We start from the raw sequence: 19,930 nt of genomic DNA on the forward strand, positions 1-19,930 counted from the left end.
AGACAACTTTTACAAATCAAAGTTATCTAACAGGGGGACTTGCTTACAGTTTTAAAGGCTTGGTCCCTAATCGCTATGGCAAGAAGCAGACAGTCATGGCACTGTGGTGGTAGATGAGAGAAGAATAGCATGATCTGCAGGCAGCAGGTTGAGAGAGAGAGAGGCTGGGCCTGGCATGGGCTTTTGAAATTTCCAAGCTCACTCCAAGTTGCAAACTTCCTCCAACAAAGCCATATCTCCTAGTCCTTCCCAAACAGTTCCACTAACTTTGGACCAAGCATTCAAACATGAACCTATAGGGACCAGTCTCATTCAAACCACAATGATTATATTTGTTTAATGGGTTTGTGTGTATGAGACTGATTCTTACACTATAGCTCAGTCTGGTCTTAAAATCAAGATCCTCTGCCTTAGATTCCCAAATGCAGGGATTAGAGGGGTGTGCCCCACACCTGGCCTTATTTTTTATTTTTTCAAAAATATTTGCAAGTGGTCTTCTTAAATATTGTAAAGATGGCTTCAGGAAAAGTCTGACTTTATTTCTTAGTTACCAAGCAGAAATGCATTTGGTAAATATCAAACCCCAAGACGAGGGCAGGCCAGTACCCAGCTCCAGCAAGCATTTTCCAGTTCAGGTTCAAATGAGAGGGGAAGAGAGATGGAGGGATGACAGAGAGAAGAGAAATGGCTGTCACTAAAGTTCTGGTGACCTTGAGCTCCCCAGGAGTCCTCATTCAACCAGCCTTTGTCACTCTGCTGGGTGTTAGAGCTCTTCCCCCACCCAAGGCTGCTCAGCTAGAATAGCTAGAAAAGTTGTTGCACAGCCTGTGTCCAGCCCCATATGATCCAAAGGGGACCTTAACATCTGAAGTGTGGGAAGGTCTCTGAGGCTAGCTGGCTCTGGTCTCAGCCAGTGCTTTGTCACCAACCATACCAGACTGGCATTTGGTGAAAGAATTGAGCACTCTTCTCCCTTTTGATGGTGTTGGAGATGGAACCAGGATGCTGTGCCTGCCACACAGCCAGCCCAAGATCAAGCTCCCTTCTCTTTCTGCCCAGGCCTTGTTCCTCATCCCTCCACCCCACTCTAGCCCAGCAGACATCCTTGATGGAGTCCATCATGAGCCTCAAAGGAGAGTCTCTTCCTCCTACACACCCTGACCATTGTAATTGTATCAGCAGTAAGAGCATGACCCACGCTGAGCTCACTGGAACACTTCCTTGCGATTTGACGGCTGAGATGAACAAGAGAAACAGTTTCACTTGACTATCTGGCACTTAGAGAAATCTGTGAGCTGCTATAACTTTATGCCCCTGGGCTTGAGGTGACTCTGCAGTAATCTTTGAAGCAGATTATCACTTGATCACGATTCCGGTGTTTTCTGGTGAAAAGTTCCTCACTCTGTCCACTGACATTATTCAATCATGTTGGTGTTATGCTAAGCACTTGACACGTTATTGTCCCAACAAACACTCTCCAGTGTTTGGATCTCAAACGTTCACCAAGGGGCCATGTTAAAGGTTGATTGATCAGAGAATTGAGTCATGGGTCTTTAAAAGGTGGAGTTTAGTAAGAGGTGGCCAGGCCATAAGGGGGTGTCCTTGAGAGTGATCATTGAGATAGCCTCTCCTTCCTCTCTCACATCCTGTTCATGAGGGAGGAGCTTTGATGGGCTCTTCCACCATCATGTGAGGTAGACTACGCCATGGGCCAACATAACCTGGTTCTCTCAAGTGTGTGTGTGTGTGTGTGTGTGTGTGTGTGTGTGTGAGAGAGAGAGAGAGAGAGAGAGAGAGAGAGAGTATGAGCATGTGTGTGTGAGTGTGAGTGTGTATGTGTGAGTGTGTATATATGTGTGAGAGTGTGAATGTGTGTATGTAAATGTGAGTGTGTATGAATGTGTGAGTGTGTGAGTGTGTGTGTGAGTGTGAGAGAATGTGTGTGCACGAGAGTAAGTAAGTGTGTGTGTGTGATGTGTACTCCCACAATACAGTGACCTCTATGGAGTAAGCACTATTACTATAGCCTTGCAGCGCAGTGGTTTTGTAACAGCAGCTCTGGTCCAACCTGTCTGGGTTAAATCACTTTCTGGGAACGTGGATTAGTAGAATTGCCTCTTTGAGCTTCAGTTTCTCCATTTTAAAGAGTCCTGATGAGAACTGCAATACCTACCTTGTAGGACCATTTGAAGACTAGATGATCATCCGGATGCTTGTGCTTTGACAGGAAGGCTCTGCTCAGTGAGGTCCAGGCACAGAGGCAAACAGGTATAACACAGGAAGACCCTGAGGCTCAGCAAGGCTAGACTGACACTCTCCAAGGCCTTTGGTGCAGAGCAATGGTGCTGGGCATGGATTCTTGGTGTTTCAATGGCCCAGGGGGCCAACTGCCTACTGGAAATACAAAGTGAACTATGGATGCTAAAAGCCAAAAACAAACAAACAAACAAACAAACAAACACCCTCTCTTACTATCTCTGAAAAACATAAGGATTGATAAAATTAAATTCAATACTTCTTATTTAATCTGTTGTATTCAAAACATTGATATGTAAACATGGGAAAGTTTTGTGTTACTTTATATTCTGCCTTTTAATTCCTAAGTCTTTGGCTTCTAGAATGTACCACATTTAGTGCTATCTCCCATTGGGACCAGCCCTGTGTTAGTCAGCTTCTCCTCACTGTGACAATACACCTGAGCAAAACAACTTAAAGGAGGGAAATTTTCTTTGGGCTCATGGTTTCAGAGATTCTGGCCCTTGATGGCACAGCAGAAAACAGCTCCTGTAATGGTAGCCAGGAAGTAGAGGGACACTCCCCGTCTCCTCCAACCTATAGGCTGGTGCTGGTGGCCGCTTGCTTGGGTGTTCTCCACTTAGTTAATCTTCTCTGTCTCCTAGGTACTCCTTAATACAATCAAGGTAGCAAGACGAGCTCTCAAAAGCCACACTTAGTTGCTCAGTAGTCAGGTTGTTTGGCAGCTGCTATCCTGAGTGGCACAGGGCTAGAGCTTAACCGGATCTCACTGTGGGCAGGTCTCCTTGGTACAGATGTGGAAGAATGTGTTACTCCCCATGTCCCACCATCTACCCAACCACCATCTTGACCAGGTCTCTAGGATGTGCATGGGTAGTGAGCATCTGCCCTATTTCATAGCCCAGAAAACCCAGCATGGGTTATGATAATATTTTTTTAATTGTTTATTTTTAGTAGACAGAAAGTTGCAGGAGGCCAGGCTTTGCTCACTGTGTTCTTCTTTGGTAACTCTTATTGAATAAATGAATGAATAAATTAAAAGGCATAAATGAGATGATCTTTATCTTCTAGGGCTCCTGCCATTTTATAGCATCTTAAATGGCAGTCCCCCTCTTTTCCCCTCCTGTCATCTCCTCCTCTTCCAGAAGACATACCTGACTCTAGTGCAGATGTGATGTTCGCTTTAATATGGTAAGAAACCACCGGTAGGCGTTTATGCTTCCAGTGTTTGTCCTGTTGCTGGGAGACATCTGGAAGGGCACATGGGCATAGGCGATGGGCACAAGGGGCCGGCCAGTGTTCACAGCCACCCACAGACTAGTCTAGTTCTGCTGGTTTAAGAGTCCTTCCCCTGACTTGCCTCATTCCCTTGAATTTCCCTCCATCCTAGCCCTGCACTGCATTCCTGGAGAGCCCCCAGACTCAGGGACAATTCCAGCTCAGGTCCATGCTGGCGAGGTTCCATGTCTTGTTGGGGGAGCTTCTAGAGGGCAGGGGGCAGGGATGTCACTAATATACACGTGCGGTACTCACCCAGACCTCTCCATGCAAAGGCAGATTCGGGTGTAGGAGGGTAGGGAGTAGACTGAGCTTCATACACTGTTGATGGTCCAGGGACCCTTGCTGAATGGCAGATCTAGGGGTAGGATGAGTCTTCTACTGTGGAGGGTGGGCTTTTCCTGCTCTCAGGGGAAATCTTTGATGTGTGCCTATGCTGGCAGCCCTTCCACATGGACTGGGCATGAGAAAGGGTTAAAGGAGTGGGCAAAGATCCACATCCTGACCTGTAACTACTGGCAAAGTGGAGAATGTGGCAGGAGTTCAAGGTTACCCTCTGGCACGGCCACTCAAATGGAGTCCCATTCTTCACTGTAGAAGTGGGTGAGATTCGGTGAAAACTATGGGTTGGGGTCTTACCAAGATCTTTAGGCCCATGAACATCAGCTATGCCAGGGAGTAGGAAGGAATGGGGCAATGTGGATTCACAGACGCAGGGCCATCTGCTCCGAATCCAGATGCAAAGAACTGTGTCAGCATCCCATTCTGGAATCAAGATGTCCAGGGTCCGGATTTGGCTTTTCCATTTATTGGCCACATTGTGCAAGTGGCTGAACCTACATCTGTCAATTTACAAAATGAAGGCAATAGCACCTATTACATCAGGCAGTTGTTGTAATCAACAAGAAAATTAACGATATAGAATTGTGTATTATAATTACTAAGAGTGGAGGTCAAAGGATAATTTAGAAAGGCCCTGGGCACTGTATTCAAGTTGTCAGACTTGGCAATGAGTGGCTTCATCTGCTGAGCCCACAGTTTGGATCTTAAACATCTCTTCCAATATCCTTTGAAGGAGGATTGTTTTCTAGCTAACCATACCACTAGAGCCCATAAATCTTTAAGCCTAGCTAGGCTGGGTGAGAGTTGGCGAGGTCACTGGGAGTGTATCCCTGAAGGAGATGTTACCTGAGAAGTCCTTTGCCAACTCACTCAGTTCCACATTAGTTTAGTCTGTAAAGTCAGTGCAGGAAGACTAGAGAGGAGGCCGGTAGTCCCAGCACTTGGAAGGTAATGGCAGAAAAATCAGCAGTTCATATTGCTTTTGAGGCCAGCCTGGCCTACACTTTGAGGCCTGTGTCAACAGCAAATGCAAACAAAACAAGAAAGCACGTGAGCTCAAGAGCAGCCGCTGCTGTAGGTAGTTGGGGAAGGGTGGGTAGGCTTCTTAATGGTGGGGTCAGTCTATGTCAGGAGCAGATCTTCTGAAGGCAGGAGGGCAGGGAAGAAGGAGCAAGTGACCACAGGGACAAAGAAACTTCAAAGTCACTTTCTAAAGTAGAGGTGGAGGCCCCAGACTCTAGGCAAACCCAGACATGGACCCCCATCATGACCCTTCACTGCATATCCTCAGAGTCCATTCCACCCACACCATCTAACTTTTAATTCAACACGCCAATGCCAGAAACACAAGGGGTCACTTCACACAGAGGCACCAGATTCCATGTCCTGTTGACAATTCTGCAAAGCCACCAAACCTGGGGCTACTGAGCAAGAGCGAGTTTTTAATTCTTGGTAGACCTGATGATAGCAGAGGAATAACTGTAATTCCTAGGCCCAACCAACTGCATGATTTATGCTGGCATCTGTGACCACTTTTTTTGTTGCTTGCTCTTGGCGTCAGCATCTACAAGAGAAACGTAGGGATGTCTTCTTCCCTAGGTACAAGAACAAAGGCCCTTGGCTATGCTTTGTAGAGCTTAGATTTCAGGGCTAGAACAGGGTGCTTAGGGGACCAGTCTGCCCCAGTGGGTCATCTGCCTTCCTCTAAGTAAAGGCTACAGACGTGGGCAGAGTCTAGCAGCTAGGCAGAGGCATTTACCTCTCACTCTCCCTGATACGTTTCTCTTTTCATGGCCAGGAGCACTCCACTTAAAAAACAAAACAGAGCATGAAAATTAAATTGATGCTATTTCATATCCACACAATTTAGATGCTACTTAGAAGTTTTTCCCCCCAACACTGTCCCTAGAAGCTTCCACTATGTAAGGATTATTAGGAACAGAGGGGGAGGAGAGAGAGGGAGAGAGAGAGAGAGAGAGAGAGAGAGAGAGAGAGAGAGAGAGAGAGAGGCGGAGAGGCTCTGTTCTGCTCTGTCAGGGAGAAGGAAATAAAGAGAAATCAGGCTGGCTTCAAAGGGCACATTTCCATAATTGCCCTGTAACTTTGGCAAAATAAATCTGAGCGTCTGGGGGCAGCACAGTTGCCAGATGAGTGCACGCTAAAGGCCCTGGAGGGCTGCAGCCCACTTGTTAGCGACCTAGTGTAGTGAGAGAATGCAGGACTGTCACAGGCACAAAAGACATGACATCACAGCCTCCATGGCCAGGCCAGGGCAGGCTCGGCTACAGGCCAGGAGTCAGAGTTGACCCTACCTTTGTCTTTGTCCTGCTCTGTGACGTGAGGCACATACATGGGTTCTCTCTCTCTCTCTCTCTCTCTCTCTCTCTCTCTCTCTCTCTCTCTCTCTCTCTCTCTCTCTCTCTCTTCTCCAATTCCCTGGCTAGGGGCTGGGGCAGGGAGGGGTAACTAAGCACAATAACTAAATGGATTTGTTTTTGTCCTTGGAAGACATCACAGTGGTGGCTGTAATTTCTAGGCCCAAACTACACGTTTTACGCTGTGACCACCTTGTCGCCTTCTCTTGGCATCAGCATCTATAAGGGAAAAGTCCCAGTTTTCTAGCGTTTTAAAGCCACACCCTCCTTGGATGGGCCTCCTCTTTGCCAACTTAGAGGAAAAAGACTTCATGCAATATTGCCCTAAGACCCACTCTTGTTTTATCTGAAGCTCATGTAGTTCATTTCCTGTTGGTTAACTCTCATCCTTATGCCTTCTTCCTAACACCAAAAGCCTTTAAAGGCAAAGGTGGTCCACTTAGCAGTCTGGTTTCCTATTTCCTTCAACAAGCTGTGGCTTCTGGGAGAAGGTAACTGCTGAGAGATGTCACCTCATCTCCATCGTCTCTTAGCTTCATCACTAACTACCGGCCTCTTAGTCACACCCAATACGAAGCAGCCTCCACCACGATTCAGAGGAGCATCTGGAGGCAGTGACACAGGTTTACCTGACTCATTCTTCTTGTGTCCAAAAAAAGACCTTGCTCAGTGATTCTGGTCTCTGTGGCTGAGGGGACAGTTCTATTCCTCTGGTTGTGTTTTCTTTACTCCTCTGAGGACATTGTCAGGTATCCCAGGAGAAACCTTTCTCTACTGCTCCCTACTTTAGAGTTCCTTCCTTCCTTCCTTCCTTCCTTCCTTCCTTCCTTCCTTCCTTCCTTCCTCCTTCCTTCCTTCCTTCCTCCCTCCCTCCCTCCCTCCCTCCCTCCCTCCCTCCCTCCCTCCCTCCCTCCCTCCCTCCCTCCCTCCCTCCCTCCCTTCTTTCTTTCTTTCTTTCTTTCTTTCTTTCTTTCTTTCTTTCTTTCTTTCTTTCTTTCTTTCTTTCTTTCTTTCTTTCTTTCTTTCTTTCTTTCTTTCTTTCTCTCTGTTGTCCAGAGACCTCACCTTCCTTCTGAGGGTCCTGAGGTTGTTCCTGGGAACAATCACACAACAGGTAGACATTTTTAAAATGTGCTTAAGCTACATGGGTGGATCAGATGAGAGTGGCCAATTCAGATCAGGAAAGAATATCTGGTGGTATATGAGGACCCCTTACCCCATAATTATCTTTGGGCTCATTCTTCTTTTTTTTTAGACCCAATCCTAACCATTGATGGATTTGCAAGAAAGTGTGGCTAAGTCTGTCAAATCCACCTTTCCTGGATGCTCAAAGTGAGACCTAAGAAATATGAGACTTGTCTCCACTCAGAGTTACCTTCAAGCACAGGCACAAGTTTTACAGACTTGTAGTTGTCCATTTTTGCTCCACAGGGGCACATGCAACCTAGAATTCTAGGAAGAAGACAATGTTTTTGGAAGAGAGTCAGTCCCAAAGAGAGTCCTGGCAAAACCTCCTAATAAACTCAAACCAGAAGATATCTGACACACAGTTCTTACCCAGGCATCCATCTCTCTGGCTACCTTTCCCCAAGACAGATGGGCCAGGGACAGACGTGCCTTTGGGTCTCCCTGTCCTCCATGTGCCCAGAGAATACTCTCTAGTAGGTGGGATTTGTCCCCTCTTCACTCCTGGCATGAAGCAAGTAAGTGGTGTGTCATGTACTAACCCTTGGTCCTTCCTGTCACCTTGGGGTTGAATTGAATTTCTTGTTGCCTGAAGTCCCCGTACTCCCAGAAGACAATTTAGTTAGAAAATATTAATGTGTCAGTGGACACCTGGAAGGTAATTTTATTCTCCTTGGGCTCTCTGGCCTTGGCAGGCACTGTCCCTTCCCAGTTCTGTGAAGATATTGGGGAAAGCAGTGTCTCCAACCTAGTGGATCCCACACATACTTTGGATGGCTCTGAGTAACCAGCCGGACAGCAAAGGCACTTCCTAGTGTCGAGCTGACATATTTCACCTCTGATTGGAGCAGCAGCAGGGACAAGACGTACACTACTTCTCACCCCCCCCCCACCACGTCTTCTAACTTTCCTTCTCCATTTTAGGAATCAATATTAAGGAATGGAGGGACTTCTTGGGACCCTTTCCTCTTTTGCTGGGAACCTGGGAGATTCTGTTTTGCTTTGGTTGAGTTGGTATACTGAGGTCAACTTGGGAACGGTGGTGTCTGAAGCACACACTGTATGAGATATGCCCAGGGTGGGGCTGGCTCCCCCATGCCTCCTCCTATTGCTGTACTTTCAAGATAGACAGTCTGGGCAGTTCCGGAAGCTTCACTGGAGAGAGACCCTATGTCCACCCATCTCTCTCCCACTGATGAAGTCCCTCTCTCTGGGGACCTCCTCCCAGAAGACTGTGCCTACCAACATCATTTTTCCCCTGGGTAGTTTCCTGTTTTCCTTGGTAAAGCTGGTTTCAGGGTCTCTTGAGCCACCTAAAGGAAAGGTCTCACATTTCTGGACAATGGGAAGGGGAGCGGCAGGTACCCCTGGGAACTGAGGATATTTAGTTTAAGCCTCTGCAAATGGCTGGACACCCCTACTTAAGAATGAGCACGGGCAGACCCCCCTCTCTCATCCTCACCTTGTGAAGCAGGCGGCTGGTGAAAAAGAACCCGAGGAAGTGAATTCTCTGCCCTTGGCTTCCTGGGAAGTAAATGGATAGTCAGTGTGGGTCAGGGCTAAGCCCAGGAGGTAGGAACTAAGATGCCCTTGTACAGATACTCATGGCACTAACCAGAGCCTTGACCCTTGTTCTGTGGTACTGACTTCACATGTATGACCTAAGAAGATGGAGCGTCAATGCTTCAACTGTGAAAGACCTTGAACCCCTGAAACACCTTTGCAAACAGAGAAAGGAAGTGTTTGCTTGAATATCAGTCCGTCCCCGTCCCCCCAACCCCCCGCTGTCACTGTCCTTTTCTTTGCTAGTGGTCTCCATTCTGAGGACTTTCGTTATGTGGGCACCGGTCTTCATACAACAGAGTCCCAGGTCGCCCGTGGCTCTGGCAGCTGTGTCCTCATCTCGTGGACCCGTACACTGCGGCGGCCCTCGCATACAGATCCACAATGTTGACTGTGCTGGATCCAGACTGGAAGCTGATCCAGGTTGTAAGCACTAGCTCTTTCTACCTTCCAACAGTGTGCAAGACCTTGCTCACGAGAGCCCTGCTCTGCAGCTCAGATGCACAGTGCATGGCTATCCCGGAAATTCCAAAGGGCCAGACAGGAGGGCCTCAAAGGCGCCCCCACTTCGAACCCCATCCAAGGCGTCACTACTCTGAATGTGATTCTCCACTTCTTAGAATCAAAGTTGGGCAAGCCAGGCAGGCAGTGTCCAGGCAGGCAAGGGACCAGGAGGGCTGCAGAGGCCGGGAAGGTCTGGCGCCGACCGTCCCCTTCGTCCTGTAGAGGGAGCTCAAGCCCCAGGTTTCCCCACTGTGGCGTCCACCCCCCACCCACCCGCCACCTTCGCCCCTCTCTTAACGGTCCCCCGGCTCACCCGACTTCTGACACGATCCCAGCTCCAAAGGTTCCCGGGCTGTACCCCGAACCCACGCGTGATTTCTAAAAGTACTCATAAGCACCTAGGGACCAAACGCCGCCTGGCTTCGGCCTTGGATTTCCAACACCAGCGCGGTCACACGCCACCAAGCGGGAAACGTGAACACCCCGGCTTCTCACGCAGATCCCCCACGCCCTTTGCACCTATAAGGAGCCGTTGGAGAGGGAACCACGGCGAGAAAGGCCTAGGCATTGAGCGTTTAAAGACAGCCCCTATACTCCAGGCTGAGAAACTTCAGTTGAGCGCAGTCAGAAGGGAGCAGGGAGGGCGAGTCTCCCAGCCCACGCCCTGAACTCCTGGAAGCTTCCCTAAGTCTTTCTGCTAAGTCATCAGAGGAGGCCCCAAGGCTCCATGGTTACTCCTGTGGACCCGTGGGCAGAGCCTAGTTTTCCAGCTCCTAGTAAGGAACCAACATCATTTTCTCCTTGGTCTTTGCCCTTTTTTCTCGGTCGCCCAGCGACTCTCATCACCCCTTCTTGGAGAGGCTTCTAAGCCTGGCTACCTAAGCCCGAACGACTTCTGCCATTGCTGTCCTCAGACCCAGCTCATCTTTTCCTGTAGATTCTTTAAACAACGGCCGGGGGTGGGGGGGAAGAAACACCAAAAACACCAAAGAACCATGCAGCAAACCGGTCCATGTGGCAGACCTGCCGGTTATAGTCAAAAGTGGCAACAGCTCATTTATTTAGCCAAAAAATAGATACTTTCTTGTACAATTTGGTTCACACGTATGTACATTTTCCCGTATATACAAAAAGAGTCAGACAGGCTTGTTCTCTCCGTAACCCCACTCCCCCCCCCCCCGAAATCAACACAACGAAGGAACCTCACAATCTAAATGTGGGGTGACTTGGGGGAGGGCCAAGGTGGGGGGACTGGCTTTCTTTCTTTCTTTTGTCCTTTCCTGTTGTTGTTGTTGTTGTTGTTGTTGTTTAGTGTTTCTTTTAAGGTAATCATACACAGACATGCTTGCAACTCGTCACTATACAGAGCGATTTTGTTTTGTTTTGTTTTTTACAATTAGTACAACGATTTAAAAATGGTTGAAAAGTTAAGACGAGGAGAGAGCTGATAAGACCAGAGCAGCGTCCAGATGGTTCTGTGGCCTGGAAGAGAACGGAAGCAGAGACAGTGAGCTTTAGAGTTGGGGAGACTGCTTAGATAGGGGATCCCCTATAAAGCCGGTGTTTAGCTGTGGGAGTATTAACTAAAAGCTGAGCTAAAGAGATCAGAAGTCAAGACCGGGCTTGGAAGGAAGTGGACATTACGCAGAGGCCTTCTGCGCCACAGGCCTCTTGTAAGGGCCAGACTTCCCCTAGCTCTGTACCACAGGCCTGAGGTGCTCCAGCCGAGAATGGAACCGTGTCTATGGGTCCACAAGAAGTGACAGAAGAGTGGATTTTTTGGGTCCTTTAGCAATAGTTTGCCAGCTACTTTGCTACCTTCCCAGGGGGCAAAGGGCTCCCGCCACTGGCTCTGTGTTTTTCTTATTCCTCCCGAAGGGTCTCCCACTATGCTTCCCAAATTCGGAGTCTCTTACCGCCTTGGCACCGGCTGGAAAGCTGTCTTGAGTAACTTTTTCTCCACTTCCAAGGCACTACAGCGATCTGTAGGAAACAGAGGGAAGAAAAAGGAGGCCTTTAAAACACAGGCTCCAGGCCTCCAGGGCAGCTGCACCCGCCTGCGAGCAAAGAGGAAAACACCGGCGTCCCACACACCCCCAAAGCCCCGTTCTTTCCCTTTAGTCTAGGCGAGAGCCCCACCAACACCCTCCCACTGTGCCCCTACATTTTTCTTGTCACCTGTTCCACTCTCCGGCTCGGCAGGCCGAGCATAGGCGGCTGCGGCCGCAGCGGGATGACCTGCGGCTCCGGGAAGTCCCAGCAGGTGCTGTGGGGCCGAGCCCAGCATGGACAGCGGGTGCGGCCGCGGACCGGCCGGCGGCCCTGGGAAAGGCCTGTTGGTCCAAGCGGGGAATTTGCCAAGCGGCGCCGACACGAGTCTGTGTGCCGCTGCAGCCGCTGCAGCGGCCGCGGGCGAGAGCTGCAGCGTCGGGGGCGCAACGGCTGCGCCGGGAGGCGAACCTCCGGCTCCGGGAGGCGAGCGGCGTGGGTTGTCCGGGCTGGTGGCCGTCTCGGCCAGTGACCAGATCTTGGGCTTCTGGAGGGCGGAGGAGGGCGCCGGGGCCGGAGCGCAGGGATCCAGGCTGGAGGGTGGAGAAGGTGGAGATGCAGGAGCCCTGGCCACGGGCGGTGGCGGTGGGGCCAGGCTCAGGACCGACAGTGGTCGGTCCTCCAAGCCTTCGGAGCTGTCGTCCGAGTCGCTAGTTTTGCAGTCCGAAATGGGTCCCAGGCCGAAGTCGCCGTTCCTGTGCGCCGCCCCAGCCAGGGTCAGCTCCGACCCGGCTGCCGCGCTGTCTAAGTTTTCCAAATCGATCTCCTCATCCTCGTCGTCGTCGGCCAGCCCCTCGCCCCCCGTGTCCTCCTCCTCTCCTGCGAGCTCCTCCTCCTCCATCTCCAGCTCGCGTTTGCTCTCTTCCTCGTCTTCCTCTTCGTCCTCCTCCTCCCGCTCGCTCCCATAAGCATTGCCCTCCTCGTCCGTGCGACTACGGGGAGCCCACGTCATCTTGTTCTCCTTCTTGAGGCGCCGGCGCGCGTTGGCGAACCAGGTGGACACCTGGGTGAGGGTCATCTTGGTGATGATGGCCAACATGATCTTCTCGCCCTTGGTGGGGTACGGGTTCTTGCGGTGCTCGTTGAGCCAGGCCTTGAGCGTGCTCGTGCTTTCCCGGGTGGCGTTCTTGGGACGGGACGGGTCCCCGAACTGGTACTGGCCATAGGGGTAGAAGGCGGGGTGCGGGTGCGGGAACGCGGCGGCCGTGGCCGGATGCTGGACGCCAGGGCTGTCCTTCAGCTCATACTGAGCGCCCTGTACGCACATGGAAAAGGAAGGGGACACGCGCGCAGGGAGCGCGAGTGAGCTCCTGCCGTCCCCACCTTTATCCTCCCGCCGGGACCCCAGCTTTCTTCTGCACGCTCACCTTGCCCCACACCCCAACTCCAACCCCTCTCTCCCGGGTTTCTCTGGCTCTTACCAGCTGTGGGAAGATGGGCAGCTCCGTGGCGTAGGGCAGGAAGGCGCCGTAACCCTGAGCGGCGGCGGCGGCAGCTGCGGCAGCGGCGTAGGGTGCCCCGTACACTGATGAAAGCACATTGGATAGGGACCCAGAGGCGGCCAACTCGGAGGCTCCGGCGCCGGGACCGCTCCGGCCCCCAGCGCTACTGCCGCCTCCACCGCCGCCCGCAGCTCCCGGGCGTTCGGGTGGGTAGAGAGGGCGGATGTACTGGTATCCGAGCTGGGGGAAGGACATGGTGGCCCGCGGCGCACCTACGGACTGGGGGCCCGGACCCCCGAGCCGCCGTGCTCAGCTCCGGACCCCGGCTCCGGAGCGCATCGGGGGCTGGGCCGAGCCCGGGCCGCGCTGCGTCGCGCTCCGCGTTCGCCTATTGATCTGCTCCGCGGCGGGCGGCGGCGGCGGCAGCGGCGGCAGCGAGGAGTCAGGTCAGGTCCGAACAGATTGGCCGAGATTCCCTGGGCTCCGGGCTCTGATTGACATTTCTACGGGGCCTCAAGCCCCTCCTCTCTGCGCAGCACTCCCTCCTCTAGGCCGGGCGAGCCGCTCTGCGCTAGGCGCTCAGTTCTGCCCTCCTCTCCGGGAGCTGTGTCGCGCCTCGCTTCCTTCGCCCTCCTCTAGTTTACACTCTCCTCCTGTCCTGTCCTCTCCCCTCCCCTCGCTGCGTCCCCCCTCACCCCACCCCTGGCCGCTTCCGCTCCCGAGGCTCCTTCGCAGTCCTGGACGCTGGGAAACTGCGGTTCTTTTTGCTCTTTCTGTTTCTCACGGTTGCTTTTGCTCACCTTTCTGCTCTCTTCACTTTTCCTAGTCTGACTCCTCTCTTTTAAATCTCTTTACTCTCTCGTTCTCTCTTCCCCTCTTCCCCGGTCTCCGCACCCTGAGCTAAGGCGGCTTAAAGTTGAAGACACTTAGAACGCTGTGCGGGGGGTGTGTGTCCGCGTCAGTGTCTGTGTGTCCGTCCCCGCCCTTCCACCCCCTCCTTCACCCTTCCCCAAATCTCGAGTCTGACGTCGCGCCCTCTTATTCGACTTTTCCCTGCGTCTCCTCCTGGAGTCGCCAATCACCCGGGAGCCTTCTGGGCGAGGCGGCCCTCCCCCGCGAGTACAGAGCGCCGGGCGGGGCGGGGCGGGACTGGACTCAGTCTCTTCCCGCCCCCTCCTGCCCGCACTCGGAGGGGAGAGCCGAGACCACGAGTGGCGGCTTAGTACAGGGTCACCTAGCCCCTCAGGTCTTCCAACTCCTCAATTCTCAGCCCCCTTCGAAGCTGTAGTTCCGGGTTGGGACAGGACCCTGGACCAAGGCAGGCTTCCGGGGCTTCCCGCCCTCCCCCCCCCCCCCCCGTGGCTCCCTTTGCACTTTTCAGCTCTGGTCCCTAGGTCGTTCTCCAAAGCCTAAGCCTGCAGCTAAAAGAGTGAACGTGCTGCCTGGGAGTTGGGAGTGCTGCCTCTCCGAGCTTTAAAAGACCTATTCTGTGCTGGGTGGGGGGAGGGCGGGGGAACCCCGCAGTTTGCTACATTTACACCTCCAGGGTACCTTGTTGAGAATCCTCACAAGAAATAGTGAGTTTGGCGCCTAGGTGGTCTGGTGGAACAAGCAAGGAGTTGGTGGAGCTCCTGGCTATGGAGTGGGGGAGGAGCAGAGAAACTTAGAGCCTAGGCTCTGGGAACTTTCCGAAAGCTCTTCCGAGAAGTTTCTATGTTGGTGTGATTTTTTTTTTTTTAATTGCGACCATTCATTTCACTATCCCCCTCCCCTTTCCGCTCTCTGGTCCCCAGACCCAGCGTTTTTCTTTTGGCGAGAATTCCCCCAGAGCCGTAGAGAGTGTGCATTGTGGGGGCGGGGAGCAAGACTTTGGTTTTATGGTAGGATATTTCCTAAATCTAACTTGAAATGTGAGTGTCCAAGTGCCCACCGTCACGGATTAGTGTGTGCAGTGGAAAGTCATACTGAAATTCCCGGGATAGCTGGAGCTCCCAGATAAGGCTGTAGCGGCGACCCACGCGCGGGCCAGGCCTGCTGTGGGCCTGCGGACTGAACAACTCCCCGGCTGCGATTCTTCAGTAGAGTGAAGAGCCCTAGCTTAGAGGCAGAAAAACCACCCCAAGGGCCTCCGACTGAACTAAGAATCAAACCGGAACTCGCCAGCTTGGAGGAATCTAAGGGTCCCGGGCTGGCCGGGCTCTAGTGTGAATACAGTTAGGGAATGGATTTCTTTCTCCCTGGCCCTGGCCTCCAGTTTTGACCCCCATGTCCCACCTCTGGCTGCATTCCACTGACCTTAGGCTCCAGGAGGTACTAACTCAGAAAATTAGTGGGAGAAACACAAACAGAAGTTTGGGGAGCTACCAAGTCTAGGGTTCGATGTCAGCATGTGGGGTCTTCCTAAATTGAATCTGTGCAGCTTCTCTGTGGTCTCCTGGTCTCCTTGCCTGGTGCTGGAGGTTGGCTTTAAGGTGAGCCTGGACAGAGGAGGCATAGTAGGATCAGCTCAGGCCTTCGAATGGCTTCCCCGCAGCCTGATTCCGTTTCTGGTTAAACCTGTCACAGGAAGCCAGGGCTCACCTGCTCAAGCAAAGGTCTTAGGGTTGTAGAATAGAGGTGACATTATTTTCCAGGATCTTTCCTGTGTATAGGATGGTGAGTCTTTTAAGACAGCCGGGACGACCTACCTACACAGAACTGGACCAGACCAATGGGCGACAGAGCCAGATTGCAAGGTGGGCGAAGGGGTTTCGCTGTACATGTCTGGGCAAAACCACGAGTATTTCATTCCTTTTTGTTTGTTTGTTTGTTTTGTTTTGTTTTTCAGAAGGGAAAGAAAAACAAAACGCAACACCACACAACAACACCACACAAGAGCCTCTGAGATGCTCCTTCCTTCCTTACTGCATTAACCAGCTATCGACCTGGTTGTGTCCGATTGCGATGATGGGCTGAGAGAAAGAACACCGGAAGAGCCAGGCTGTTCTCAGGAAGGACTCACGCCGGCCACGGGGCCGCCCCTGGCCCAGAGGGTGAACCTCTAGACCCAGGCATGAACCTAAGAACCTCGCTTAATTAGATTCCTCCAGGCATCCCAGGCCTGGAGTAGAAACAGCTACCAGTTACCCCGTGACCAACTGGGAAGAGCTTTGGTCTGGCCCTGAAATCAGCAACCCACGCCGGGACCCAGTATCCCAAGCGACTGGAGTCACTGCATGGCTCTGATTCCTCAACAAGACCAGGCCAGTGGAACTCAGCTCTTAGACTAAACTCGCGAGTCCGCGGAGAGCTGAAGCTTTTCATGGGATTTTTAATCCAGGAGATTAGGTCAGACAGACAGATTCGCACAGAGAGTGAGGAGAAGCAGGTGCATCGGGAGTTGATTGGGGAAAGACCTGAGCGCAACAGCAGGAGACCAGCAGGAGCTTCTCCCTCACCCCCTCTTTCTCCCAACAGGCACAGTGCACAAAGCGCTCGCCGCGGACGCTCTGTGGTCTGGGATCAGGGCGCCAGGAGCATACAGAAAAGGTGTACGCCGAGGACACGTGGCGCACGAAGCTGTGCGCGCTGGAGGACAACTACAAGGGGTGCCCTATGTGTAGCCAGAGGCCCACCAGCTTCGGGGTCGGACACTCCGAACCACCAGCCCCCATCTCTTCCCTCCCCTGGTCCAGCTCCCCGATGTGCCCGTGCCCCCCGTCGTTGGGAGCTTCTGCAGCTGTGTCTCCCAGCTCGGACAGAGTTCACTCCTTTCCTCCCAAGGCTCAGAGTCCCCCAGAGGCGGTGCGGGCTGGCTATCCTTCAGCTTCTTGCAGAGGCTGCTGCGTACGCTCCCCCCCCCCCCAGCTGGGGTTACAGGTTAATGAAACGCTCGTTTTCCTCAGTCATTTGTTTTGTTTTCCTGCAAAGTTCTGATAAGTAGCTAACCAACGAAGCTTGTAATTACAATCTTACAGAAACCGGGCCGATCTGTATATAAATCTCACCATCCAATTACAAGATGTAATAATTTTGCACTCAAGCTGGTAATGAGGTCTAATACTCGCGCATGCGATAATCCCCTCTGGATGCTGGCTTGATCAGATGTTGGCTTTGTAATTAGACGGGCAGAAAATCATTATTTCATGTTCAAATAGAAAATGAGGTTGGTGGGAAGTTAATTTCTCTCCGCTCTGTGAAGCGTAGACAAGAATTTAATGATTTAATTACAGTTGTAAGCCCTTTCCATGAGACTTAAATTGAGCTGAGAATATTTTTTTCCTTTTCTCTCTCTCCCCCTCTCTGGCTTTCTCATTCTCTCTCTCCGCTATTAGCAGCCACACGGACTTGCAGATGCATGGCCTGGCGTAGCACCGGGAGGAATTCACATTTGACTGTGAATCCGGCCTCGGAGCATCCCAGGAGGCGCGGGCCGGGCGCCGGCACGTCTGCCGTGCAACGCTGGCTGAGCCCTGTAAGCCGTCAGGGCCCGGGAGGCTGTCCCTGGTCCAGAGGCGCTACGGGAAACTTTGAGGCAAACTTTGCAAACTTCTTTCTCGGAGTTAAGAGAGGCCGCCGGTCAGAAAGGCTGCGGCGGCAGCAGCGTGGGCCCCAGGCCGGATTTGTACACCGCCGAACTGGCCCTGCGGCCCCAGAAGGAGCGCGAGGCTCTCCAGCGTGCCCATCTCTGCCTGCACCTCCCGGACCAGGGCCCCTGCCACTGGCCTTCGAGTGGCCAGCTCTACGCAGCTCCCGGAATCTCAGCATGGAAGGAAAACCGTGGCCCTGTGCACCAGTGGTTTTGTTTCTCTTTCTCTCTGCAAAAACATCCACTTTCCACCTGCGCTGAGCTTTTTCGCTGATCTTTTTTTTTTTCTTTCTTTTCCGTCCTGTCTATTTCTCACACTTTCTGTATGTTTGATTTCCGGGGATGTATTTTTCTCTTTCTTTGAGTCCAAGTGTGTTGTTCGATCCTTTTATTTTTATTTTCCTGGACCGTTTTCTTAAAGCTCATTCTTTTTTGCCTCTCCCTTCCGTGTCTCTGCCCCCCCCCTCCTCAGTTTCATCTTCTTCCTTTTCTCCCTCCCTCTCTTACCCCATCTGCCCTATTTCAATCTTGATCTACCCCAGGCTCTCCTTTGCTGGTTTCTTCTCTTTTCCTTTCCTCTACAGTCTGTCCCCTCCCCCGCCCGTGGATCTGCTTCTCGGGCATCCCCTCCCTCCTCATCCATCTTGGGAGATGAATATGTCGCCTTATTGGATGCGGAGGCCAAAGCAGGGCAATGGGGCTCGGCCAACGCCGCACATTTTCTTCATGCATATTGAGAATATGGTAATGAGCGCGTTTGCATTGTTGCATGGAAATGATGCGACTCCCTCTGCGGTGCGGAGTGGGCAAGGTTGGTGTGGACCCAAGAGAGCTCGGTAGTGGGGACTGGGCCTGGTGGCCATAGTGACCCACGGGGGGACAAGGACGTGACCTCTAGGAGCGCCCTGCTCTCCCTCCGCCTGCTCTGGCTTCCAGAAAGGCGTCACTACCCGGGTTAAACCTTGGAGAAGGGAAGCCAGCCTCGCTTGCCCGCCCGGTTGTAGCGTCCCTGGTCCCGGCCTGAAAACCCTTCCCCGCTATTTTAGAGTTCTGGGAAGGAGAGTCTGTTCTCTAATGGCTACACATTGTTTGCAACTTGAGTGATCCTTTAGGATGAAACACGGCCCTACGCCATCCGGCGGGCGGGTGGACATCGTTTGCCCCGCCAGGTTGAACTCTGGCCAGTTGGCCCTCAGCGGGGATAAGGTTGAACACCCCTCCCCCCAGTTATCCAACAGAGGCAGCTCTTCCCCGAGGCCAGCCAAGTTCAGGTGAAGGGACCCAGGGCCTGCAGAAGGGTGAAATTCTGTTGAAGCAGGCCAGGCTCTGCCTGGGACTGGGAAGGAAGCCATGTTACACTTGCTGGGAGCTCAGAGCCCCGGAACCCCTATTTAGCAGTCAAACCTCACCACAGCTCACCTCAGGACATTTTCCTGCCTCCTTCTCCCCCATTTCCTATTCGGGAAGTCCCTAGCAGGGGCTCCAGGGCCGAAATGCATTGTGGAAAGGCAGCTCTGAATAGGGTCAGGTTTCCCAACCTTCTAGCATTCTGCCCGTGGCTAAGGACTGAAGAGTTTCGCTTCAACCGAGTGCTTTTCAAAACTCAAGTGTCTCTTTCTGGGAAAGCGTTTGATCCGTCCCCTACTTCGGCAAACTGGAAAGTAGCGGTTAGCAGAAAGGAAACCTAGCTAGGAGCAAACCATGCTCCTAAGCCTTGCACCTTCCCACTTGGGGTTCAAGTGCTTCCTGTGTTATTAACAAGGCAGCTTTGGGTGTGTGAGTAGTGACTCTTGGAAGACAAGAGCATAAAAACGAATGTTTCTTCCTTGGTCCTCTTATGTCTTAAAATGATGTCAGGGGTCTCAAGGGCTGTCCTGGTTTGTGGCTTGGTGGTGGTGTTTTCTGCTAAAACCAGTGTGAAAATGTGAAGGCAAAACCAACGTGCTGAATTATTACTGCAAATAAGCTCATTTAAACGTTTTTCAGGCAGCATTGTGTTTAAGTCTCATCCCCCACCCCCCAAGGAGGGTGAGAGGCCACACATGATTGTGTATGATGCTTACTAAAGCCATGTCCAAGAGAAGAGGGGACTGAGGTTATTCTTCTGGGTTCACCGAGCTGTGTGTCTTGGTTTAGGCTAAGCCAGGGAAACGATTTCTCTAATCTGTAGAAGTAGCTGGGGGAATGATCCAGCCTTAGCAAAATTGGAAAACTGAGGCTTTGGGAACTTAGGAAAGCCTGAGTTGATATTTTTTAACTGTCTCTTCTGGGTCCAGACAGAGGGCTGGAGTCTTTGAGGCTTGGGGCAGGGATTTTGGAAGACCAGCCCCTGGTTGACACACAGATGCCTCCCTGCCAAGCTCCTCACA

General features: G+C 52.2%; 1 protein-coding gene and 3 long non-coding RNA genes across 6 annotated transcripts in view; 1 reads left to right on the top strand and 3 right to left on the bottom strand.

Annotated features, from left to right (window-relative positions):
• Positions 1-522: 522 nt before the first annotated feature.
• On the bottom strand, positions 523-5,799 carry Gm36380. Its single transcript, XR_387907.2, has 5 exons — positions 4,723-5,799; positions 4,174-4,376; positions 3,411-3,506; positions 2,174-2,394; positions 523-1,235 (listed from the first exon to the last, which is right to left on the bottom strand). It is a non-coding gene; the product is annotated as a predicted gene, 36380 (long non-coding RNA).
• Positions 5,800-7,582: 1,783 nt separating this feature from the next.
• Positions 7,583-9,752, bottom strand: Gm39222. The gene is made up of 3 exons (XR_879088.2): positions 9,052-9,752; positions 8,899-8,960; positions 7,583-7,703 (listed from the first exon to the last, which is right to left on the bottom strand). It is a non-coding gene; the product is annotated as a predicted gene, 39222 (long non-coding RNA).
• Positions 9,753-10,519: 767 nt separating this feature from the next.
• On the bottom strand, positions 10,520-13,663 carry Irx3 (Iroquois related homeobox 3). 2 transcript variants are annotated; one of them, NM_008393.3, is made up of 4 exons: positions 12,974-13,663; positions 11,682-12,807; positions 11,420-11,486; positions 10,520-10,985 (listed from the first exon to the last, which is right to left on the bottom strand). In NM_008393.3, exons 1-4 carry the CDS (start codon positions 13,247-13,249, stop codon positions 10,931-10,933), a joined length of 1,524 nt encoding a protein of 507 aa, NP_032419.2. In that variant the 5' UTR covers positions 13,250-13,663; the 3' UTR covers positions 10,520-10,930. The 2 variants fall into 2 exon arrangements, with proteins under 2 accessions (NP_032419.2, NP_001240751.1); NM_001253822.1 differs by having other exon boundaries at positions 11,668-12,807.
• A 1,681-nt stretch (positions 13,664-15,344) lies between these two features.
• The window catches only part of Irx3os, a 70,387-nt gene continuing 65,801 nt past the window's right edge, over positions 15,345-19,930 (top strand). The window contains exons 1-3 of one of the 2 annotated variants that reach the window (XR_003947581.1): positions 15,345-15,729; positions 15,822-16,852; positions 17,308-18,372. This is a non-coding gene — a long non-coding RNA (iroquois homeobox 3, opposite strand). Of the gene's footprint in view, positions 15,730-15,821; positions 16,853-17,307; positions 19,387-19,930 lie in introns of those variants that run through there. The other variant, XR_001778626.2, reaches the window with a different exon arrangement.

This window comes from Mus musculus, chromosome 8, assembly GCF_000001635.26.
Source record: "Mus musculus strain C57BL/6J chromosome 8, GRCm38.p6 C57BL/6J".
Lineage (NCBI taxonomy): Eukaryota > Metazoa > Chordata > Mammalia > Rodentia > Muridae > Mus > Mus musculus.

Coding starts and splice junctions, on each gene's coding strand:
- Irx3 (NM_001253822.1), bottom strand. CDS start 13,249: ATGTCCTTCCCCCAGCTCGGATACCAGTACATCCGCCCTCTCTACCCA. Junction 12,808..12,973: donor TGCCCATCTTCCCACAGCTG/GTAAGAGCCAGA, acceptor ATGTGCGTACAG/GGCGCTCAGTATGAGCTGAA. Junction 11,487..11,667: donor GAACAGGTGACAAGAAAAAT/GTAGGGGCACAG, acceptor TGTTTCCTACAG/ATCGCTGTAGTGCCTTGGAA.